Source organism: Acomys minous (assembly GCF_964271855.1).
Source record: "Acomys minous genome assembly, chromosome: 15".
NCBI classification, from domain to species: Eukaryota; Metazoa; Chordata; class Mammalia; order Rodentia; family Muridae; genus Acomys; species Acomys minous.
Window position 1 is genome coordinate 28,821,006 of NC_140497.1, and position 26,549 is coordinate 28,847,554.

Genomic DNA, 26,549 nt, shown 5'->3' on the forward strand with positions numbered 1-26,549 from the left:
TGTGTAGAGAAAAATCTACCCATTTCTTTGAGATTTTTATGCTTTATTAGACTATAATTCTAGAAGCTAATCCCTAATGATCTTCTGGATTTTTTCCCCCCAAGACAGGGTTTCTCTGTGTAGCCATGGCTGTCCTGGACTCACTTTGTAGACCAGGCTGGCCTCGAGCTAACAGAGATCCACCTGCCTCTGGATTTTATTGGTATCTGTATTAATGCCCTGTGTCTTTTGCCCTACAGCTCATTCTGTCAATTTAGATCTTCTCTGCTTTGTCTAGCTTAGCTATGTACTTGTCAAGTTTTAAGACCAGCTTTGTCTCACCTATCTCTTAGACTCTGTTGAGTTTTATTTCATTAATTTCAACCCTGATCCTTATTATTCCTTTCTACTGGTTTTAGATGTGACTGGTTCCTTTGGGCCTTTGCCTAGTTTCCCGGGTTTCTATTCATGTCTGTAAACTATTTTGCTTCTCATCTGATTTTTCTAAGAATCCACTTAGGTATCAAATATGTATGGTTTAGTCTCCACATATTTGTATTGTTTCTGCTGATTTCTTGTTTTATTTTTTACAGTCTGATAAAATACAAAACACTATCTCTTCATCTTTTTTTTTTTCTATTAAGACTTGCTTCTTTATACTTCCTCTGAGTGTCATCAGGCCTCCCTATCCAGGAGACGTGTTCAAATATGGGGCATATAGTTCATGTATCTCAAATATGATTCATTTTAGAGAGAGTTCCAGTTCCATTAACTTATGAAAAGAATGTATTCTGTAGTGGATGGATGGGGTATTCTGTATATGTCAACTGATTTCCTGTTATTTGGAGTATAGTTTAAGTGTGCAGTTTGTTGGTTTTTCCTTTTTTTTTTTTTCAGCTTGATATTCTATGTTTTGTTGACCATGATGCATCAAATCATGTATTATATTATGGCATTAGGCCTATTTGGCCTTTTATGTCGAGTAGTGTGTGTTTTATGAAGTTGTGCACAGCAGTGTTCAGGGCATATGTATTTCAGTTACCATTATATAGTTACTTGTTTTGACTAAATTTGTCTCTAAATCTGCTCTCATATATGATACAGCTTTTGATTGCACTTGGGTTCTATTTGTTTAGAATATACGTTTCTGTCTTCTCATTCTTAGTCTTTATATGTGTTTGATGGAGAGATATGTTCCAGGTGGGGGGAGGGACAACAGAACATTGGCTCTTTGTTTTGAACCCCATATGTCAGTCTATGTTCTTTAAATGATTAGTTTCCATCTTTTTTTCATTTATATAACCAAATTTTTTCAAAATTATGGATATTGAATTCTATGACTTTGTGGGACTTCTTTTTTGAATATTTTATTAATTTATTCATATTACATTTCAATTGTTAGCCCATCCCTTGTATCCTCCCATTCCTCCCTCCCTCCCGCTTTCCCCCTATTCCCCTCCTCTATGTCTGTGACTGAGGGGGACCTCCACCCCCTGTATATGCTCATACTATGGCACCAGCCAAGGATAATACAGGCCGTAAACTTCAAACCCCTACCCAGATCTAGCCAATGGACAGGGCATTCTTCATAGTTGAGTGGAGAGTGGGATATGACTTTCACACGTACTCTGGTGCCCGATATTTGACCACATCCCCTGGGTGGGGAGGCATGGTGGCACTCAGAGGAAGGATAGCAGGCTACCAAGAAGAGACTTGATACCCTATAAGCAGTTTCCATCTTTTAAGTTCAAGGTCTAATGGGAAACTTTCGATTCATTCTTGTCATTTTCTTGATTTGTAATGTTTGATTCTTTAAGTTCTCATTAGCATATCTGTTGTTGCAATGGGGTTAATTATTTCTTTCTGTGTTTTTTATAGTACATGTCTTCCACTTTTTAAAGCACGTTTGATGTAGTAGTCATAAATTTCTTATGCATATTTTAGAAGGTCTTCGTTTCCCCCTTAATTCTCAAGGATAGTTTCAGTGGATATAGTAAGTAATGTTATTGCCCCCAGTTACTCCCCAAGTCTTGAAGTACATCCATATATTATTCTGACCTTTAAAGTTGCTGCTGAGACCTTCAATGGGTTTGCCTTCATACATGCTTCCTCATTTCTCTGCATATTTCACAAAAGTAGGACACTTGTAGTAGATCAAACCTTTGTGTTGTAGACCACAGAGTACACCCTCCATGATTATTCCTCTTATCTTGAGAGAGCATAGAGCAGCTGTGCTGAAGCCCCTCAGGAGTGTACTGTCCTCAGACTGTTGGTTTTCTCTCCAGTTTTGCAGTGTGTTCAAGAATCCAGAATGGGCTTTCAAAAGTATGTAGTCATGCTTACTTGGATTATAGCCTTGGATATTTATTTGTAGTTTAAAATTTTAATACTATCAAAATGTCACTAATTCTTTCAATTATACTTTTTGCTGAAGAGGTAAGCTATGAGCAGAGAAAAAGTAGTGGCTTTTAGGTGGGCTAGGAGTGTAGGAGTAGCTCATCAATAGAGCATCTGCACAATGTATTCTTAGTGTGTATTCCATCCTTGAAGGTTGGGAGAAAGTAGGGGGCATTGTAGCAATAGCAATAGATGAACCAGAAATAACAGAAAAACTGAAAAGCTAAGTTCCACACATCTCTCTACAGCACTGAAAACACCTAATACAGTAAGGGCAGAAACCAGGGCTCTGAACCAGAAAGGGTTTTTTGTTTCCTTTTTCTTTTCTTCTTTTTGTTTTAAGTGTGTGTGTGTGTGTGTGTGTGTGTGTGTGTGTGTGTGTGTGTGTGTGTGTAGGGAGAATAGGACACAGTGCACAAGTTGAAACCACAGGGCAACTAATGGGAGTCGGTTCTCTCTTTCCACTGTATGGGTCTAGAAACTGAACTCAGGTTGTCATTGTTGGTGGCAAATACCTTACTTGCAGTGCCATCTCACTGGCTCTAAACCAAAGGGTTTTAAAAGTGGATTTTTAAAAATGGGATGAATTAAAGGAAGAAATGGGAATGTAAAGCAAACTTTAAACAATATTGAAAACTTATGAAGAGAGATCAAGAGAAAGTGTAAAGAAGAAGAAAAGGGTGAAGGAAGGCTGGACAGTTGGAAAGGAAAAGAGCTTTGAAGCGTGAGGAGGAGCCCACATGATGCCAAGCGTAGAGTGTATAGCGGGACCTGGGTGTTTCCCTTGCCAGGCCCCTTGTTGCTGGTGCTCCTTCCCAGATGGGGTGGCTCATCCCTGCTCAGGCTCCTGATCCTCTAAAGCCGGCCATCTCCCTCTGTGCTGTGGATCTTACGAAAGCAAGCTCCACTGCGTTGCATGTCCCTGAACCAGATCTCACTCCGTTTATTTTCATTGAAATTTCTTCAGTGACATTCCACCCGTGCCGCATGAGGTCACATTATTGTTGCTGTCCGGGACAGCAAGGCAATCCTCGGTGTGACAAACAATTAGCAGCGACTTTGAGTCTGACCTTCTCAAGATTATAGTCTTTACAGCGGGAAACATAATAATCCGCAAGCGCTGCTCTCCAGTACAGCTTCAAGATGAGCTACACTCAGACCACCTCTTTTCCCACCTGGCCCCCCAGGTCTCTTCATTCCTGTAACCCTACCTGTCCCCCCCACTGCTGCCGAGCTGCTATGAATGCAGTGTAGATGTGCTTTCTCACTGTGTCTAAATTACTAGAATTTTGGAGTCGTTCAGGTCACCAGCTGTCCTATACTGAACTTTTCTGCATCCCATCAGCCGCCATACAACCAAGAAGCTCTTTTGAATTTGAACTGAACAACTTGCTGCTTGCTTTGAATTCTCCACCTTTGTCCCCTTTTACCTTTGAGAGAGGTCACATACAGCATGCGTAGCATCTTCTTCACTATTATAAATGTCTTTGTGTTTTCGTAGAATAAAGCCATTTTTTTTTTTAGAAATTATCTGTTGAGTATCATGATTTTAAGGTGATAGGTAATTTTCTACTTATAGCCTTATTCTTTTGAGGTAGAGAGGACAGTAACACGAAAGCACTTTGTAGAGACTGTTACAGCAAGATGGCAGTGGTGGTGGGGAGGGTGAAAATGGGTACAAGGCTTTTTTTTTTTTTTTTTTTTTTTTGCTTAGCTGAACGTCAATGCGAAGAGATTATATTGGTGATGAGCAAAATAATTTTCACTGTTGAAAAAATTATGTAACCGTTGTAGAAATAAACAGACTAAAAGAGTGATTTATTTCCTTTGCTGTTTTGTGAACTTAAAATAACTGAATTGATGTGATTTCTCTTAAACATGAAGTCTTGGTAGCTGCTGTCAAGCATTCAAAATAAAGACTGAAGGTTCTACATTTTACCTCTAAAGCTAAAGATCTACTTAACAATAACCCATACTTGAGCATTTGTCTTTGATTTTTGTTAAGTTTAAGTTATGTTAATCAACATACTAAGTAATACCCTGTTTTCTTGGCCTTACCATGCAAGTAATTAAATTTAAATGTGTAAGAATCTTGATTCCCCAGTGATGAGTTTTATTGTCCAGTACTTTTGTGGTGGATTGTTGTCTCCTTTTAGAAAATGCAGTGACAATGTTGAGTAGCTCCTTTTATCTATTAGAAGCATAAGGAAAGGAGATAGGAAATAAATTACTGTCTTTAGAAGAGACCAGCTTACAAAGTTTGCTGTTTGGTTATGTCACCATTCCATGCCAGGAATGGTAAGGTTGATTTCATTATTCCCAGGCAGGAAAAACAGGGTGGGTAATGCTGAGCACTTGAAGCCCTCCTGGGATTTTGTCATATGTAATTGTGGACCGTGTGTCTTCCTGACCATCTCTCTTAGCAGCTCATAGCGGAAGCACTGACTGGATGCTACAGCTTCATGGCAAAGGAAGCTCCATGGCATAACAAGGAGGCATTCTAAGAATCTGTCTTTTTGTTTATTTCAAACATCAGCCACCCTTTTTTCTCCTTTGCCAATTTTCTCTCTATCACATTTGCTAAAGTAAACAAATTTTATTCATGAATATGGGCGTATGCTGATTTTGTGAAACCATTTAGCAAATTATGTTGTGTAGCTGTACTTGGGATTCCCAGTGCAGAAATATTCAGTAATTTATAAATTGTTTATTAGCATTTTGTCAGTAAGTTACACTTTGTTTTTGTTTTAATTTTGTTGTTTTTTGAGACAGGGTTTTACTGTGTAGTTCAGGAACCCTTTACGTAGAGTAGGCCTTGAGCTCAGAGAGATCTGCCTGGTTCTTCTCCCCTCAGTGTAAACCAGGCTGACCTCCAAATCACAGACATCTACCTGCCTCTGCCTCCATAATGGAGTGCTGGGATTAACAGTATGCGTCACCATGCTGGCTGAGATGTTTTAATAGCCACTGTAGTTTTACTTTTCTTCCTAAGAATAGTGAATAGAAACAAGAGAATAAAATTTTATTCATAAACTCTATTCACTGTGGAGTTTGGTATTACTATGGTAGTACAGAATTCTTTTGCAGAGATGATAATTTATCTTTTAACCAGTATTTACATTTACTGATTGTTGGAATGTCAGGTATTTAGCTGGATGCCAAGAAGATAATCATGAATTGACTCATGTGACTGTAGCTCTTCCTCTCAGAGCAGACTTGAAATTCTGGACACTTGAAAGGGTACACATTTCTTAAACTGATACTTACCTAAACTCCTAAGTATCAAGAAAAAAACTAGAGCTGGGCGCAGTGGTGCACACCCTTAATCCCAGCACTCAGGGAGGTAGAGGCAAGTGGAGCTCTGTGAGTTAGAGGCCAGGCTCATCTACAAAACCATGACAGCCAAGGCTATGCAGAGAAACCCTGTCTCAGAAAGGAAGGAGGGAGGGAAGGAACGAAGGAAGGAGGGAAGGAGAAAGATTGATGAGAAGAGCTTTCTATTTGAATATTCAGAAGCCATGTTTTGGAAAGGGATTGATGAGCTACCAGGACATACAGAATGTATGGAAATGCAAATGCCATCTTTATATTCTCCTGTCTATTAGGTTTGATTATTTGATGTGTTCCTCGTGAGTTGTGTCACGTGTGCCCAACTAGCCTGGCTTGCCTGGCCTCAGTGGGTGTGAGGAGCTCAGTCCTGATGCAACTTGACATGCTGGGGTGGGTTGGGGGCACTCCCCTTTTTTGAGGACAGAGGGAGGGGAGATAAGGGGAAGAAAGTGGGAGGGAGGGACCTGGAGGAGGAGAGGAGGAAGAGAACTACAATGAGAATGTAAAGTGAATCTGTAATTTAAAAGTAAATTTTAAAATGTTTTTTTAAAAGGAAAGCTTAGTAGACTCAGGAAAGAACTTGTTGAAATGCTCCTGTCATTAGGAAGACTGGCTTATGGAGGGGAGTTAAAGATGACTTTGGGATTTGGTGCAGAGTGAGAGGAGAAACAACTGCTGAGGAAACTTGAAGCATCAGTCAGCTTTTAAGGTAGTTGTTGGACATACCAAGGTTTATATAGTGCTTTGTCACTCACTTAGGAATTTGACATGCCTCTCTGTTCTTTCACCTCTCAGCAACCCTCGGGGGAGGAATTACTCATATTGCAAAGGTGTGTGCATGTGTGTGTGTAAAATGTCTATGGCATTTCTAGGTTTGTACATACTCAAGTCCAGATCTTGAGATTCAGATGTCATCTGCACTATGTGATTACTCTCGCTGCACTTGGTAGGTATTAGCTTTATGGTTTTATGTTTATTTATAGTAAATTATATCTCTGTACACTGGTGTTGTTTTGAACATAGACAAAACTATTTGATCATTGGGACTACAACCCATACTAGATCATGTAAAAAGGCTCCATCTTCTTAAGTACTCTTTTTAAAATTTATTTATAAATTTATTCATTTTACATTCCAATTGTAACCCCCCTCATCTTCTTCCAGTTCCTCCCTCGCTCCCTCTTTCCCCCTATGCACTTCCCCTAGGCTTCAGAGAGGGAGAGCCCTTCTCCCCTGTCAATTGACCCCAGCCTACTAACCAGTCCGGCTGGTCAGTTATTGGGGGGCCGAGGGGGGTCGCAACCTGTAGATAAAGCAATGGGCGAGAGAGACGCAGAGCTCAAGGAAACAGTAGCTTGTCAAGAGCCGTTTATTGAAGGTGAGGGCAGGCTTTTTAAAACCTGCTTTAGGGAGGGCGGGGGTAAGCGAGGAGAGTAATGGAAAAGTACAAAATCTTCTGGGGTTGAGCCCCAGGAACATCTGCAGGAGGAGGGGTTTTCCTAGGTGGGGCAAAGCAGGATGTCTCTGTGGTTATCTCAGGATAGGATCGCTCTCTACTCAGGGCTAAGCTGGATGCCTTGCGTGCCTAGTGAGTGGCCAAGCAGGATGTTTGCTGCAGATGCTGAATGGGTGGGGGTCTGCCACGGGCCGTTTGGTCCCTGGCAGCCTACCAAGTCTCATTGGGACTGCCTGCACCCACTTCCTTTTGTGGCCTGGTAGGGCAGCCCCCACAGGAAGAAGTGATCAAAGAACAGGCAACAGAGTCCATGGCTGGGGCAGCCCCTGCTCTCCTTACTAGGAGACTCCTATGGAGATTGAACTGTCTATTGGTTACATTTGAGCAGGGGGCGTAGGTCTTCTCCATGCGTGGTCCTTGTTTGGTACACCAATCTCCACTGGCCCCCTGGGCCCAGGTTTGTTGGCTCTGTTGATCTTCTTGTGGAGCTCCTGTCCCTTCCACCTCCTTCTCTCCCCCCACTCGTCCACAAGACTCTCTACCCTCTGTATTGTATGGCTAATGTTGCTTACAAGTGAGTATACATAAGCACTCTTTTATGCTACTTTCTTGATACTTCTTTGTGTATAAATAATATAAGGAAAATTGGTATAAATTACATATATACATAATCAGTCATTCCAAGACTCATTATTAGAAAGGATTGACTACTTACCATGATACAGGTTTAATGGAATTGTATTTAAAAAATGGTGTTGTCTTATGTGGGCTGAAGGTGGCTCTGACAATTGAGAATATATGTGTATCCTTACAATCAAAGATATAATTAGAACCTTTCTCCAGGTAAGATTAAGCTTTTCTTTCTCTAGTTATTTCTTACTGTGTGACACAAATGTTTAATTTCTGTGGTTTACACTTCTTCCATGAACAGGAATAGAACCAGTATGTATAGCAAAGCTTTACCCCCATAGGAAAACCAGTAGCATAGTCTCTTGAAGGTGTTTTTGACAATTCTCACTGTGAACTTCACTTAGCGTCCTCAGCAGTAACCATGCCGCAGCTGGCTTTACTCCTCTAGTACTGATTATCTGTATGAGCAAGCCTTTTGTTTACGTGACAAATATATGAGCAAAGCAACTCAAGGGAGGAAACTATATTTTGGCCCATGGCAGAGAGCGTGGCAGAACAGCGCAGCTCATATCATGGTGGCAGGGAGCTCACAATGCGGGACAACTCTGCTCATGGGCTTCCTGTTTTCCCCTTCATTCTGTTGTGGTCCCCACTCTAAGGGATAACTCAACTCACATGCAGGGGTGGGACTTCCCTCCTTTTTTGTTTGTTTCCTGAGGGAGGAGCTCACTATGTAAACTTAGATGTCCTTGAACTTATAAGGAGAACAGGTTGCCTTGGACTTTCTAGTGAACCACCTTTCTTAGCTTCCAAAATGCTGGGATTTAAGACGTGTGCTAGCAAGCCTGGCTGGATCTTTCCTCTAAGCATACATAGGGAAACACAATCATAGACTCATCTTGAAGTATGTTTCTTAGCTATTTAAGCATCTTTCTATGCACTGAAGTTGAAAAGATTAACAATCATGGTTGGTTATATTAAATAAAATTTGTATTATTTTTAACTTGTTCACAGATTGTTTTTTATTCATAATTTAAAATTTGTATTTCTAGAAGGTACTGAAGTGTCTTGAGACAAATAACTATTTCTTCTGTCAGACATCAAATTAATTCATCTGTTGACTTAGTCATTATGAATATTCATTACTATTTTTACTTTATATGTAATCTAATCTTCCTTGAAATTATGCAGATAGACTTTAAAAAGATTGCTCAGTGAACAAGTGATACATTAGTTTGTCTCTTTGCTACCTGTATGTTATTCATCTTGGCATTTCTATGTTATCAACTATTTGTACTACTTATGTATACTTTATATTCATATACATTTCTGACTTAGGGTATAGATACATATTTTAATCAAAAATTTTTATTGCAGCTTTCATTGTTTATTTTGATACAGGAAGGCGAAGTGGATATACAAGAAAAGCAGAGTTGGCATTGACATAGTCAAATGGCATGTAAACCTTGACGGTCTGACGTGTCTCTGGGTGAAAGACCTTGTGCAGTATCCCAAGCAAGTAGTTCATAGAGAGCTAGGCTCGGGGGAAATGATTGGATTACAACGGCTATGATTTCAGGAGTGGATACATCTGTTGCCTCATTCAAAATTTGTATAGGTAGTTGGTGGGATTGTAGCAGGTGGGCCTAATTGGAGAAAAATGTCTCTAAGTTTTGGCCTTGGAAGTATGTCTTGTCGTGTCCCCTCCTCTTTCTGTACTCTGCTTCTTGGCCACCTGGCCTCATGGAAAGGAGAATAGTGTCTGCTCGTGCTTCTGCATCATCTTGTTCTTCTTCCCTTCAGGCCAACCTGTGATGGAGAGAAATCTTAGAAACTGAACCAGAGAGTAAATATTCCCTTAACATGGCTGCAGTAGTTTTAGTATGGAAAAGCCCAACACACTGACCAGCTCAGAAAACCAGAAAACCAGTCACAAGCTCTGAAACATGCTATTGCTTTTTTACTCTTCTAACTGTAATGCAGAAGCTTTGTTAATAGGCAAATTGGCTTCCTTCACATCTGTGCAAATCATTATCTTTGAAGTTATTGGAGGTTCTATGAAGACATACTTTGAAACAGCTCTATAATATATGTTTATTTATATGTAAGTCATCATAAATATATGACTATAAAGACATTCTGAATATGAATCTATTATATGATAGGAAATTTGAATAATGTTATAAAGAGAAACTACTTTTTAAAACATCCTTAAAATGCTTTAAAGATGAAAATTATATTCATCTTGGGAAATATATTAAATATATAGAATTATAGATGAGTTAATCCTTTTTAGTTTTACATAACCTTTAAAGAAGAGTATAATGTAAAAAAATTATAGCATTTGAATTAAGTGATTTTTTTTCTTGTTCTCTAATAAAAAATGAAGAAGATTTAATACAAGAGATTTAACAGTACAGTGCCCTGCAGTTATTACTTAACAGTCCAAGATCCTTTGCATGCAGCTTGACTGCCCTCTTCAGGCTCTGTAGGAGTACGTTAGAACAGCTCATATTATTTCCTCAGTTCCTGTGGTTGGAACATGTATGTCCCCATGGACACCTCTTCCCCCCACTCCCCATCAGAAGATGCTGTTAAAGATGTTATTTGTTTGTGTGCTCCTGGTGCTTTTGGTTTTTCACTTTGAATTTAGAATGCCAGCCAGGCCAGAAGTGTGTTAATAAACAGCAGTAATTTTTGTGTGTGCTTTTATTTTAAACCAACTGACAAACATGCTGGGCGTCACTCATTTCTTTTCTTTTCTTTCCTTCTTTTCTTTCTTGTTGTTAGATTTCTTTAATTCTCTGTTAGGAAGTTAGAGTATTCATGGATATAGTGGATAATTGGTTTCACACCATTGGACACATTTCTGATAAGTTACTTTTATTTTGATTAAATAACATTAATGGTACATATTTATTAAGCATATTTTATTATTTTAGTTTTATTTAGAGATAGATTTAGTCATTGGTCTTATTGTTACTCTGTATACCCAAACAAGAGAAAGCCTCCATTTGTTTTGCCAACATTACCTTTGCTCCAGATTTTGTATTTGAGCTCAGAAATTGTAATTTGCTTTGGTTTTCATGGAATCCTTTATTTAAATTAGAACTATTTCTGAGAATTTGCCTCAGTATTTTTTCCTATTGCTGTGATAAAATAACCCTGGTAACAAAGTAAGCTAGAAAGGGCTCAGTTTACAATTTGAGGCTATAGTCCATCAGTGTGGGGTTTCAAGGCAGCATGGTCTTGAAGCAGCGTGTCACTTTGTGTCGAAGTCGGAAGCAGAAAGTCTTGAATGAAAGCCTGCATGCCGTGGATGAGAATGGGTCCCATAGGTTCATATGCTTGCATGCTGAGTCCCTAGTTAGTGACCTGTTTGGGAAACATTAGGAGGTGTGGCTTGGAGGAGGTGTATTACTGGGGATGGGCTTTGAGTCTTCAAAACTGCATGCTACTAGGCCCAGTTTCTCTCCCTCTCATTGCCCTCTGTTCCTGTTACTTGTGGATCTGTAATTAAGTACTCCAGGTACAGCTATGCATGTTTGCTTCCTGTCATGACGCTCATGGAAACTAAGCAAGCCCTCGATTAAATGCTTCCATTTATACCTTGCTTGTCATGGAGTCTCCTCACAGCAATGAAAGAGTGATTAGAACACTCCCCTGTTCATTCAGTGTAGTCCCCAGTCCAGGACATGGTGCTACTGACATTGAGGGTGAGTCTTCCCACTTTCAATAGCCCAGCCTTGAAAACCCTCACAAGCATGCCTACAGGCCACACTTAGGTAATTGCTTACTGAGATTCTCTTCCCAGGTGATTTCTACTTTGAATGAACTCTACAATCAAAACTAACAATCTAAGGATTATACAGACACATTAGAGTTGGATGTTCTAGCCTCTAGATTCCAAAGAGGAGTATGTACAAAATAGGTCACATGACTATATAATAATAAAAACCTATAGTTTCCCAACTGGACCATTATTATTTGTATCTCAAATGGTCTCCAGATATTTATCAGACCGACCTTCCTTCCCTCCCTCCCTCCCTCCCTCCCTCCCTCCCTCCCTCCCTCCCTCCCTCCCTCCTCTCTCTCTCTCTCTCTCTCTCTCTCTCTCTCTCTCTCTCTCTCGCATTGTGGGTGTCAGACACAATGCAAATACTGTTTTGCAAAATGTACTTCTTTCAAAACAAATAACAACCCTGAAGCTGTTTGCTGTTTACAGAATGAAGCCATGATCCTATCTCTCTCTCTGAGTCTTTTCTTTCCTTATTGTCTAATGCGAAGCCTTGATTCTTTTCAACAGAGGAGACATTTGAGAGTAACTCTTCATGTTGTTCTGTTATCTTCCTGTCTTTCTTTGTAGTCTTGCTCATAATTTTAGACAGGCCTTGTTTTTTCCAGTTATTTCCAGTCACCCATGGTTTTAGTCTATCTTCTCCCATTTTGTGAATGTAAGTATAATCCACATGTAAGACTTTGCTTCTTAGGTGCTATCGTGGCCTGTCTATTTCTTTCAGAGGCCTCTTCAGGTAGACAGTGTTAGCTATATTTCTTTGTTACTGCAGCTTAAAATACTGAATATAAGTATCTTTATGTTATAAAGTCCACATTTGCTTATTGACCTGACATTAAGATGTCTCTCAGTGAGTTATTCATTATAATCTTTAGTCTTAGTATTCATTTGTCAAGCAGCATATATTACTTTACTTAGTGTCTCTAGTTGGTGATTTGCTCTATTGAAGATGGTACAACTTGGAGTTGATGTGTAACAAGACTGGTTGGCTCATGGTTCCTCTCCTGTGTTACCACATTGTCCTTTGCCCCATTGTACTGTATAGTTATATTTTATAGTGGTAAAGTCAACCAAATTATTACTTCAGTGAAACCAACATAAATGAGAGCAATTATATTATTTTTATAGTGGGACAGATGAAAAGTTCTGTGTTCTTCCACCAAAGACCCTAAAGTAAGTGAAATACATCTAAGTGACCTTTTAGGCACATTCCAGAACTGAGAGTCTCTAATGTGGAAATTTCATCTTAAACATATTTATGATATACTGATCAGAGAAGAAAGTGTATTACTCATCATTACTAACACCAAAACTTGATAAAAGTTCCCAGTTCTAGCCACTGGGCAATCATACTTCTAAGTAGAACAGCTAATGTGCATCCAGTTAATCCTTCTGCACTTTAGCCATGGTTTCTTTTGTAGCCAGCGGTGTCAGCGGTATTACAGTAGTCGGCTTGGGGTGCCACTCAACAGACTGACAGGTTTTGTACTGACCTCTGAAGCAAGAGAGGCCATCCTAAACAAAACACTTAATGCATGTTGTAAGATTGTCTGCGCCTGGTTACCAAGAAGAGACTTGATACCCTATGAGCATATACAGGGGGAGGAGGTCCCCCTCAGGCACAGTCATAGGGGAGGGGAGTAAGGGGAAAATGGGAGGGAGGGAGGAATGGGAGGATACAAGGGATGGGATAACAATTTAGATGTAATATGAATATATTAAAAAATACATAAAAATTAAAAATTAAAAAAGAGGGAGGGAGGGAGAGAGAGAGAGAGAGAGAGAGAGAGAGAGAGAGAGAGAGAGAGAGAGAGAGAGAGAGAGAGAAGAGAGAAGAGAGAAGACGAACTGTAAGGGGCATCGCCTCATACCTATAGGCTATAGGAATTTATGTTTGCTTAAAAAATAAAAAAAGACTGTCTGCGCCATTTTCCTGAAGTAGACCAAATGTGGCATGGGTGTGGCTGTGGTGTGGAGGATCTTGTGCACAGGATTTTGTAATGGAATTACAAAGTGATTACTAAAAAATTAACTCTAGAAAAGTAGAATGACAATAGAGTGCAGAATTTAAAGGCAGAGAGAATTCACCTTTGAGATCTTCATCGGCTTTTAACACGTTCTTTGAATTTGAAAAATCTTCAGAGAGCTTAAAATCATCTGATAGCTTGTGCTTGTGTAAGATCTTTATATAATGAAAGCTTCTTGAGGTGGGGACATTGTATTTGTCATTTGCACATTATATTTCAAGCCGTGTAGATTTGTGGATTGAGTTGATTAGTACATATATTCAGATTTAATATACTCTGATAAGCCTGGATCAACTTGTAAGATTGTGAGTTAAAAATATACAACATCCTTGTTTTAGGACATATCATCATAAGCTGATATATGCAAATGTTAGGAAATCTAAAATATGAATTTATTTCTGCTTTATTTTATACAGGTGCATTATGATTTTATTAATATTATTATCATAAGAATTCTTGTTCTTAATGATTTTACTTTTCTCTAGGTGTGACTTTTATAACAAACCATTTTCTAACAAAATACTTGAATAGTTCAGTTTGTTCGCACATTATGGGTCTTGCAATTCCTATTTACAGACAGGTGGCCACAGCCTGTTATTGTGAGCTCCCTTCTGTTTTCTTAGGATATGATGGTCCCATGTGTCTAGATATTATAATATTTATCCTGTAATTTGTTCTTTAAATTTCTTGCTGTGAAAGGTAACGATTTAGCTCATCTTATAATTTATTTGCTATTTTAAGTTCAATTAATGAACAATAACAATACAGGTAATATCAATTTTTCCTCTGCTTTTAATATAGATGTTTCTGGATTATCTGATTTATGATAAAAAATTATAAGCAATCATTTCCATCTCTTTTTATTCTCTATTCTAACATATCAAGTCCTCTTTAGTGTTATTTTGCCATATTTAGAAGCATTTATCGCCTTGCTATAAGCAGTTATATCTATATCCTGTATGTAGATTGATTTAAAAAATGGAAGGGATTCAGTATCTGCCTCTGAGTTAAGTGTGGCCGTCTTGTAGTTACACTGTTTGTGAACACTAAACTTGTAGTTTGATGTATCTCTTCCTTTTAAAAAGTATTTGTTATCTTCTTACATTGTACAACAGTGTAGTTTGCAGTACATAAAAGTATTACTGACATGATAGTACATACAGTAATTGGTTAACGCTCCTCCAGAATTGCTTGTTCTTTTGATGGCTCTGTTCATTGCATAGTAAAATGTTTTTGTTTTGCTCTATTATCTGTTTCAGGCAGGCTAATGAAGAATATCAGATCCTGGCTAATTCCTGGCGTTACTCATCTGCTTTTTGCAACAAGCTGTTTTTTGGAATGGTGGACTATGATGAAGGGACAGATGTTTTTCAACAGGTAAAAGCTTTGTATGTCATTTTGAAATGCATACCTGAGCTTCTTATTTTTGATATATTATGGATTACAAGATAAAATACAACTGACTGAATAAAGCAGTATAATAAGTAGTTAAATAAATTTCATGATATAGTTAAAATAGTCAAAATTTGGAGACTTTGTTAATCCTGTCAATATATCTTTTGCCACTTTATTATAGTAAAAGCACTTTCATTTCCATTTAGAGGAAGTATGCTTTTAAAGTATATAGTGGCCAAACATATACATTATTCTTACTTTGATTATATATCAGTTAGGTAGTATTTCACATAGGCTTATGACATTTCATATAGTATTAAGGACAACTTACCTTTTTTGTGTGTGTGATTTGTATGTACATGTATGTTTGTGTACATGTATATATGTGGGTGTGGGTATACATGCTTAGGGTGATGGAAGCTGGAGGTTGGCTCTGAGTATTTTCCTTATTTACTCTCCTCCTTATTGACTGTTATTATTGTGTGTACATGTGTATATGATGTCCGTGTTGGTATGCATGCCATGACTTGCATGTTCATGTCAGAGGACTACTTTGGAAGTGGTTCTCTGTTTTCACTTTACATATTTTGGGGGGACATGGAACTCACGTTGCCTATTTTGTGCAGTGAGCACCTTCCTCTACTGATATACCTTCCTGTCCTTGTGTGTGTGTGTGTGTGTGTGTGTGTGTGTGTGTGTGTGTGTGTGTGTGTTTAGGTAGGGTTTTTCACTGGCTCTGGGCATTGGAGATTTGCCTTGGTTAGCTGGCCAGCTGGCTCATGGAATCAACATGTCTGTACCCCAGCCTCAGTGCCAGGGCTGTAGATATGTGGCCCTGCACGTGGGTGCAGGAGACCTGAGCTGCTGGCCTCATGCTTCAGTAGAATGCTTAGCAATACTCTTCACTTTAGCAGGTAGAATTTTATCTGCAAAATATTTTGTGTTCATCAGAAGTGTTTTACCTCTGTAATGGTCTAGATCTCACAATGCCAGTGTTGAAGGTATTACTCACCTGTGAGCATATGTGAGAAAGGGCATTAAAGAGGTTCCAAGGATGAGGCATTGATCAACTTCTTTCTTTTAAGAGGAAGAAATAACAGGAGGCCATGCGCTTAAAGACAGGCAGTGGAAAACCCAGGAATACCACGGTATCAGATAAGCTAGGAAGAGAACCATCCCCAGAAACCCAGCCCTACCATTCACCTTGATCTTGGATTCTAATCCCCAGAAATACCAGAAAATAAACTTCCTTTGTTTAAGTCACCTACTTTGTTACAACAGCATTGCAGACTTGTAATGCACTCACATGAAAAGTCTTCTCAGAAGACAGAAACTTGGCTTTGGGCATGAGGATGCTAGTTAGCACTGATAGTGCTGCCACAGCTGTCTCATCATGAACCTGACTCGGCTTCTGTTACCAAGGGATGTTCTGAGAACTTCGTATGTGCTGCCTCTTGGTGAAAAAGTCAGGATTATCACTTGGTTAGAGTGATAGTTTATTGGAATTTGGAATAAGATACAGTCCTAGTGTACAAACAAACATCTACTCCCCAGATAGAGAACTGATAACTCACCAAAGTACTGATTCTACAAAAATCCAACTTGAGAACCAGTGTTTATTGGGGTTACTTGTAGGGATAGGGATAAGGATTTGCTTACAGGAGCACGCATGACTTCAAAACACATTATGAATAAGTGATGGTTCCTGAAAGCTGCAAAGTCTTTGCATGAATTTCAGGCAGCCTTAGAGGTTTGACAGTCTCCTCCAGACAGCTCTATTGCCAGACCCTTTTTTGCCAGCAGTTCCTTTCTCCTTTTATAACCATCTGGAAGGCCCTTGGGAATCCTTCAAGTTTTGGCTCTGCAAGTTTTTAAGGTTGTTGACTGCCAGGCCTCACAAGCCTTTCTCTGTTCTCCAGGAGGTATTATTTCAATTCAGAGAAGATTCCTATGTGACACATGCATACCTTCTGTATAGATCTATACATATGTGAGACATATACAATATATTAATGATATGATGTGTGTTGTATAATGTATGTTGTGATATGTTAGAATTTGTCAGGTTTTTACCATAAAAACTGGTTTTATAATTTAGTTTTATAATGAACTTCCTTGAAACTTGTATTGAGATTATTTATGAAACTGTTACTATGGAGTCGTTTTCAAAGGAGGAGAGTTGTGAGAGCAGTGTGCTGTAGTGGAGATAGTGGGGTATGTGGACAGAAGATCTGAGGCCACATTCTAGCTTTTAACGCTTCATCGTTGAGTGACGTAAAGATTTCATGGTCACGCTGTGCTCTATCTCCTTATGTAGACATAAAAATAACACTATAATTACTAGAATGAGATGCCAACATGTAAAGATACTTATATTCCTGATATATAAGTGTTTATTAAATAATTGCTATTGTATTAGTGAAATTAGTAATAATATTGGCATACATTTATCATCTTCCTCACACTATATTATTCGTGCAGAAGTTGACTACATCTAAATTGTATAGGAAGAAGAAAAACACGAAACAAATGATAAGCAAGAAGAGAAACAGCAAAAACTATAGTCTTTAGTTATCATTTAGGAAAATACAATTACCTAAGTGCTGTCTTAGAATGTGCAAGTGTAAGGATAACTCAGACTGGGTAGTTTAAAGTGTACCAAATATTCTGGCTTGCAGTAACAGAGGACAGGAGTCAAATTGGTTAGCATCTGAAGAGTATTCTTTTATTTAGTTTTGGGAGGCACAGGAAGCAGGGAGGAATGAAAAGGAACTCAGCCTTTCTTACAGGTGTCCACCTTCCCCTTGAGACAAGAGCCCTTGTGGCCTAATCACTTTGAATGGCTGGAGGTCCCTTTACAGTGGCAATTTAAGATGAACATGAGGGTTTTCTGTTTTGTTTTGGTCTGGTTTTGTTTTTTAATAAACAGAAAAACTAGAACAAATAGAGACCAACCATTCCCTCTTTGCCAGGAGGACTTAAGATGGCTCAGAAGTAAATAATGAGCAATTGATAGCATTTGCAGTACTACAAATGAGAAATAGTTGATATAAATATATTGCTTTTGAGGATTCAGATTTTTGTGTGTGTGTGTGTGCTAATCTGTAGTTATTTTGGGCTATCTTGTGAACTCCACAGCTATAGCCAGCATTCCTTTATGGACCAGGATATGTTTTGTTTTGACTGTAAACACTATTGTCCATGACAGTTAAACATTCAGTTGATACCCTCACCTGTTGCCAGCCGTCATCTAACATGTCACTTGATTTTGATTTTTCTTCTCATTGAGTCTTTTTTGCCTTTTATCTTAAGGTCTTTATTATAATCCCCAGATAGTAGAAATTTAAGATATTGATGTTGTATTTAGCTTCTGCATCAAATTATCTTATTAAGTATTTTAGGATGTATTTTTAATAAGTACTAGGCTATGGTAGTGTTCTCTTTAATATATTTTTGAATAGGCATTTTTCTATAGAAACATTTTCTGGGCTTTAGATGTTTTAAGACATTTAAATTTTAGGAAGTTAAAAAGAACATGGCTATCAAGGATTTCCCTTATTTCTGGTATATTCAAGTAAGTTGTTTAGAACAAAAATACTTGTTTTTTTTTTTTTTTTTTTTTTGGCTTATTGACCATCCACTAAAAAGAACAATCTTAAATTTTTGATAGGAAGTTGGATTTACAGGTAATGTGTTTGAAAGTAGTCCTGTAATGTGTTCCTGCTTCTGCCTGGTTCGGGTAACTGCTGAGGAAGTGGAGTAATCCACATGCTGACAGATCACATTATTTCTGTTTTGTATTTCTGGGCATTTTGCATCATCTTAATCATAAGAGCCTACAGAGACAAGGAGTGAAAAACTAGTCAAAATACCAAACTGGGAATGTGAGTAGTGTGTTAAATGTGACAGTTCAGGCAGCTTAAGCAAATTCACTCATTCTGCTTCACTTAATAGTACATCAAGATGTATGGAAATAGAAATTAAGCTCCAGAAAGCCATGTAGCTTTTCCTAATAAATACTTTCTTTTAGAAATTCACACACACACACCAAACCGTTTAAAATGTTGGATGACTAATATAGACTATTGGTGTGTTGTTCTAATTAGCATTTTATTACTTGTTTTACAGCTCAACATGAACTCTGCTCCCACTTTCATGCACTTTCCATCAAAAGGCAGACCCAAGAGAGCTGATACTTTTGACCTTCAACGAATTGGATTTGCAGCTGAACAGCTAGCAAAATGGATTGCCGACAGAACGGATGTTCATGTATGCTTTTATTCTCTACAGTAAATGTGTGTGTGTGTTTTCGTGTGTGTGTGTGCGCTCGCGCGTGTGTGTGTGTGTGTATTGTACATACATTTAAATACGTCTGGGTGAATTAGCTTGGTTTTCTAGACTGTTGTAATGAAGAGGCAGGGTTTTTTGGTTTTGTTTTGCTTTCGTTTTAGTTTATCCTTGATGGCCTTTGTTATTTTTCCTTGCATAGAGAAAACTTTGTTCTGAGGATTAAACTCAGCACCAGTATAGTCTCAATACATATTCTTCCACTCAGCTACCTTCCCAGTCCAAGAAGATGGACTATACCTGGTAGTTGAGTATTGGTTAGTCAATTCAGATGCATTGTTGCATGATGATCAATTGATAGCCTAAATAAACACTAAAAAGTATATTAGTCAAGTACACTATAGTTTCAGGGAATGGAAAATAAAATGAAAATGGCTTGATATTAATAAGCAAAGAAATTCTAATCAAGAAACAAGACGAAAAACTCATGCATTGTATATAAGTTGGAAAAGATTGAGCATTCACCTGCAACCCCCACATCCAGGACCAGCTCTCCTGTGCACTGCCTTCCCCCCCCCCCCCCCGTGAGATGTATTACCTACTCTCCTGAGTGCTGTAGCACCTGTGGGACAGGGCCAGCTCTTCTGCTCTTGTGACTCCATTGGGACTGGCCTTCCTGCCTGCCATAGGTGGCAAAGGTCGAAAGGAAGGGCAGCTCTCCCTCAACCATGTCACCACATGGCAGACAAATGGTGAGGCCAGCTTTCCTCCTTTCAGAGCCCCAGGGCCAGGTCTCCCACCTGCTGCATGTGATGAGGGGCAAGAGGGTGGATGGTATCTCCCCCTCCTCCATGTTGCTGCATGGAAGATGAGTGGTAGGTCCAGTTCTTCCACACTCACATCCTCAGGGCTGCCACACCTGCAGCTACTGAAATGTGTGGGGCCCCCACTCTCCAACACTGCAGCTGGCTAGGGACAGCGTCAGTTCTCCTGCTCTACTGCCCCCAGGGCCAGCTTTCCCAAGATGCCCAGGTGAGGGTGGGACCAGCATAGTCCTCAGACATCAACATGTCCCCCACAGCAGCTCAGACCAGGGACATCTGTCTGGCCTTTGCTGGTAACAGACCCCTGCTGCTCTAGGGCCACAGACCCAGACATGGCCTGCAGTGGTAGCACAGGCTAAGACTCCATGATGGTCTCAGGTGGCATCACTGGCTACTCACATCAGGCAGTTCCTCACTACCATCGTGTCTCCACTTTCATTGTGCTCACATCCTTCTGTTTCTTTCTTTTCTGTTTCTCCACCATTTACTTGCTCCTCTTAGTGGTGTCTAAGGTCTCTGAGTATCTGGGGTCAGCTCAGGAGTGTTATGCCCTGCTTGTGCATTATGGCAGCAGGCAGGGGTCAATTCATGTATGGTCTGGCCCCGCAGGCCCGCACAGTGCTGGACATGTGGTCATCTCAGGCCAAGTCCTGTCTGGGCCTCATGGTACCCATTTGCTGGTCATCTCTGTCTCATCCAGATGGCCTTCTGCAAAGGTCTTCTGTCTTGGGTTCACTCTTGCCTTACCTGTGGTCATGGTGGGGTTCTAGTTTGCAGCTTGCTCATCATCCTGGGGGCCTGTCCAAGCCTGGCTGGTACTGGACTGGTGGTCATCTCCAGCTAAGTCCTTGTCCTGGTGCCCTGGTGCTGGACTGGTGGTTCTCTGAGGCTCACCTTTTTTTTTTCATGGAATGTCAGGATATTAATCATTCAGATGTTCGTAGATTGGAACACTGGGCTTAGACATAGCCTCTCCTCTTTCTGCCACCTACTGACACACATGTGACAGAGCCGCCACACCTGCAAGTCTTATGTCTATCTTATGGAATTTAACTCAACAGTGCTACTTCTAGGAATTGAACCTAAGGATGATTCAGATTCTGAGCCCTGAAAAATTTTTAGCAACACTCGTTTTAATGGAAAAAGTTGGAAACAAATCAGATGTCTAAAAATAAGACTTCTACATTGAACAAAACTCACAACTTAACAAGTAAAATGTCAGAAAAGTAATACGGACACAATGATATGGGGTTTTATTTTAAAGCAGTAGTGTATGTATAGATTGAGACATCTATTATGAATTGAAATTATGATTGATACTAATTTGTTTATGGAGGCCTTATGGGTGTTTTTAGATGATTTATAGTATTTTTATGATGAGCTATAAAATAACTGCTTATATAATTATAAGATATATAAGATTATAGAACTGTAAACAGTTATATAACTTACATATTTATCCGTATTTTTAAAAGTAGTCATAGACACTGAATTATTTTGTTTGTTTGTTTTTTCGAGACAGGGTCTCTCTGTGTAGCCTTGGCCATCCTGGACTCACTTTGTAGACCAGGCTAGCCTCGAACTCACAGCGATCCGCGACACTGAATTTTTACTAAAAGATATAAACACATTTTTTGAGACAAGATAGTTGCCCCATGGTAATACCACCTGTGTCATTAGTTTTAATGATACTTTGATGAATAAATTGATTACTAAATTTGTTTATTTAAACATATTTTAGTATATTTATGTGCCAACAATATATGATCTAGTTGGTGTGAGACATCAAGATTATGCTAAAATCTTATTAATTTATTATAAGAAATACTAAGTTTTGTGGTAGAAAGGAGGTTTAGAGCATAAGCACTCAGTGTTCTTACAGAGCACTAGAATTCGCTTCTTTTTAAAATTAAATTATTTTGTCATATATTACATCTGACCACAGTCTTTCTTTCCTCCTCTCCTCCCACTCTCTTGGTCCCATGTTCCCCTCCCCGGCCACTCCATCTCAGTTTCCCTTCAGAAGTGAACAGGCCTTCTAGGGATGTCAATTAAGCATGGTGAATCAAGTTGCCATAAGATAGAACCTCATATTGAAGCTGGATGAGGCAACCCAGTAGGAGGACAGGTGTCCCCAAAGCAGGCAGAAGAAGCATCAGATATAAACAGTTTCTGCTCCCTCGTTCAAGGAGTGCCACAAAACACAAGCTGCATAAGTATAACATATAAGTCGAGGGCTAAGTTAGACCCATGTAGGCAGGCTGCCTGATTGTCCACGAGTTTCCGTGAGTCCCCTTGAGTCCAGGTTTGTTGATTCTGTGAGTTTTCCTGTGGTGTCCTGGACCCTTCTGGCTCTTACAGTTCTTCCTCCCCTTCTACAGTATTCACTGAGTTCTGCCTAATGCTTGGCTGTGGGTCTCTGCATCTGTTTCCATCAGTTGCTGGGTGGAGCCCTCTGATGGTGATTATTCCAGGCTGCACTTCTACTCTATGACGTCTCTAATCTAGAATACAGTTCCTAAAACCCACGTCAGGCAGTAACAGTCACCTCTCACTCCAAGTCCCATTGGCCCTGATACTCTGCTGTTGCCTCCTTGGGACATTGTAAATACATGCGCCAAACACACACACACACACACACACAAACACATTGTAAAAACAGTAAATATTTAGAATTGTGTTTAAAGCTACACTGGTAACTAGAAGTGATTTTGGCTTGACCTCTTAACACACTTATATATTTAATTCTTTAGTTGGACTAATGATAAGGTACAAATTGAGGATTTTACAGAAATCTTAATTTTAAAGAAATTAATCTTAATTTTAAAGAAATTACAGATTGAAAGTGTGCTAAAAGTAGAAATAGTACCAGGTTTAACAATACATCATTTATACCAATTTATCTCTGACTCACTGTAACGTGTTTGCTTGGTCATATTCTCATTCTACTCTCCAGATCCCCAAGGCTCTCTGCCTTGATGTATAGACACAAGTTTACCTTTTCCCTGAAAACATTCAGGATGAATTACACTTCCTATGAGCACATTATAGTTAGACGTCTCATGGGTTTACAACAGGTTAGCATTTTACAAAAGCCAACACTATCCATATTAGAAGTCTATTGTTTAACCTTTAATGGCTTCCACCTTCTATGGTCCAGTTTAGTGTTTGTCATTCATTTAGTTGTCATGTACTTTAAGTATACTTTAATCTGTAGCGTTTCTCCAGCTGTGGATCCCTCTATATTTAATAGCCTATATGCTTCAAGACAGCGTCCATAAATACTCTCTGGCTCACTACAATTGTCTCATAGATAAAGTATACTTTCACATTCCTTTCCTCATTCACTTGTCAATATGACAGCTCCAAAATAATGGCTACATTTCTGGCCTTTTCTCCATCTATTTGTGTCTGTCACCACTCTGTTGATAGTAAGAGGCCTGTAGTATTTGTGTTTTAATTGTGTTATTAATGCTCTACTCATGAATTTTTTTTGTAGTGATTATTTTTTTTAAATGTCTAAGCATGTGGTTTGCCATCTTGGACACACCTTTTTTGTTTAAACCTAAGAAGAGACTGCTTCATCTGAGACTAGTCAGTTCTTAGAAGTAATCCAAGTCCCAGCTCAGTTGAGATCCCCCTCTATTTAAATTACGCATATTGAAGGAATGCATTGTCCATCCTTCCTTGCCCTGCTCATGGAAATTATTCCTCAAAGGCCCTGAACTTTCCCTGGTTCCAGTTTTGCCAGGTAATCTCTCCCCCAGCCCTGTCCTCCCATTCCACCTTCTTCCCTCACTTCCTTGCTCCTCCCAATGGTTCTGTTTTTTCCCCTGGGGCCTCCTCCATTTAGAAACTCTAACAACCCCCCTCCCCAGAGCCTCACAATTCTCCTGTCATGCCTGTTTCTAATTTATTGCTGTTGTTAATTAGCTGAGTGTTAAAAGAGTGCCTGAGACTGACTGGGTGAACATGCTCCCTCCCCTTTCCCCAGCAATGACTAGAATATGACTAAAAGAAAAGCACCAGTATTTATTTTTCACTTTAATTATCATTGTGCTTTTTGCAGATTCGAGTTTTCAGGCCACCCAACTACTCTGGGACTATTGCTCTGGCCCTGCTGGTGTCGCTTGTTGGTGGCTTGCTGTATCTAAGGAGGAACAATTTGGAGTTTATCTATAACAAGACTGGTTGGGCCATGGTATCTCTGGTATGTTATCACATATCCTCCTTCCTTTGACCTTGCATAGTTGTATTTTATAATAACAAAGTGAGCTAATTATTACTGCAGTGAAAATCACAATGAGATGTTGTGTTATTTTTATAAGTCAGATAGATCAAATCTACCCATGAGTTTAAGCTTTGTATATGGTTTCTTCTATTTTTCACTACTAAAATGTAATGACTCTAGTATGTGGCACATTCCAAATATTAAAGAAATGTATCTTGAGCATATCCTGTAAGTGCGATAATGAATTAATAAGAATTAGCAGTTTGAACTAATTTGTGAGCTGAGAGATTGTGGTTCTCCCAGCAGTTGTTTCTTACATCTCCACTTCTCAGTGCCTGTCATACTTGTCCCACACTGGCTATGTGAAAACCAGACAGACTTCTCTGTGTGTCCGTGCTGTTTGGAGACCAGCAGGGAGAGCTGCAGGAGTACACAGGGTAGTTATCTAGCCTGATGTGAAGAGAAAATTGGACAGGCAGCCAAGAGTGTGACAGCAGCTGAGTTTTGAAGACAAAATGGAATTCTGAAGTTGTTGTGGCCAGTGAAAGGAGACATGATGGTACAGAGCAAAAAAAGGTGAAGTGTTTAATGCAGTGCCAGGGCAGAATGGGAACCAGAAGGATATGGACACAGGTGATATAATTAAACTGCTGTTGGGATGGCTACGCCTCCAGCAGTAGACCCTGACTGAAAGCGGTTCTGCAAGATGGGTTCAGATAATACTATGACCCGTCCGTAGAACGTGTTCTTATTTCACATTTTATAAAGCTGGGTTTTTGTCTACGGCTAAAGTCACTTATGCTTTTTTTTTTTTAAACTAACTAATTAAAGGGTCAGCAAGATGATTCAGTGAGTAAAGGCTCTTTCTGCTGAGGTAGTCTAGCTGAATTCAGTCTTCAGCACCCACATGGCAGAGTGAGAACGCCAACTCCAAGTTGTCCTCAGACCTCCACATACACTGACATTGTGTTCTCCAAAAGAATAAGTGAGGGAAAAAAAAAAAGAAAAAAAAAAAAAAAGAATCACTGAAAGTGAAATAAAACATAATGACATGGTTACTGTTTAATACTTGAATTAATAAGATATTAATGTGAGAGTATAGATACAGGGCTGGAGAGATGGCTCAGTGGGTGTGTAGCACTGGCTGCTCTCTGAGGCTCCTGAATTCAATTCCCAGCACTCACGTGGTGGCTCACACTATCTATTGCAGTCTATAACTGTCTTCTTGTTGGGTTATGGTGCTCTCTTCTGGTATGCACATGTATATGTAGACAAGCCACCCATATACATAAAATGCATACATAAGGAAATCTTTAAAAAATAAAGCTCTCCACTTTATACATTATAAATAGAGGCACAGAATTTATGTTAGATAAACAGACTTGTGCTATTATTAGAAAATAAAAAATTCCTAATATCCAATAGATTATTAACTTTTCATTTCTGTTAATTTGTAATATATGATAGGAAAGCAGAAATTGTAACACTGGATAAATAGCTGTCTGGCTTATTATACATGGGTATACTGCAGATGATAGGAATTGCAAATAAAGGCTAACTTGGTCCTGGATCTACACTTTCCCTGTCAAGTTGTTCAGGTTCATTCAAATCGGTGGGGCTTAGTTTAAAACACATGTTGTAATCTTCAGGGGGAACAGCTGGAGAAAAACCAGGGATATAGGTAGAAATGCAAGGCAAAGGGTAAAGTGGAAACTTATTATGTAATTAGAACAGAAGCAGACATGAAAAAAACAGAAGGAGAAAACCATGTGACTTAAAAATAATGAGAAACTTAAGTTCAGTCATTGCAATGTATTCATTGTATTACATGCAAACACATTTAGCATATAAGATTAGAGATTGCCAGGCTGGATCTAATAATACTGTAGCAAACTGGCCTGGATGCTGCCACAGGAAGGACAATTTAAAGGCACTTAGTGCTTTGTATGTACATAAGAAGAGACTTAATAAATGAAGGTACTGTATTCAAGAGCATAAGATTTGTTATTATGTATCACATGTCCTTCATATTTAAATGACAGTTGTATTCCTAGATGGTGGTTTGTTTTGTTTTGTTTTTTAGAAGAAATCCAGAAACTGGTTGTAAAGTTCATATAGAAAAACAAATGCTTTGGAAAATTGAGAGAGATTTTTAATAGAAAAAAATTAAAAGACCTTACATTAGCTGATTTTTGAC

General features: G+C 39.1%; 1 protein-coding gene across 3 annotated transcripts in view; it reads left to right on the forward strand.

Moving 5' to 3' along the window:
- Positions 1 to 26,549, forward strand: part of TUSC3 (tumor suppressor candidate 3) — a 139,977-nt gene that overhangs the window by 44,450 nt on the left and 68,978 nt on the right. For all 3 annotated transcript variants that reach the window (XM_084758265.1, XM_084758264.1, XM_084758263.1), the window contains exons 3-5: positions 14,875 to 14,992; positions 19,139 to 19,279; positions 24,191 to 24,331. In XM_084758265.1, coding sequence (XP_084614391.1) covers positions 14,875 to 14,992; positions 19,139 to 19,279; positions 24,191 to 24,331 — 400 coding nt within the window. The remainder of the gene's footprint in view (positions 1 to 14,874; positions 14,993 to 19,138; positions 19,280 to 24,190; positions 24,332 to 26,549) is intronic.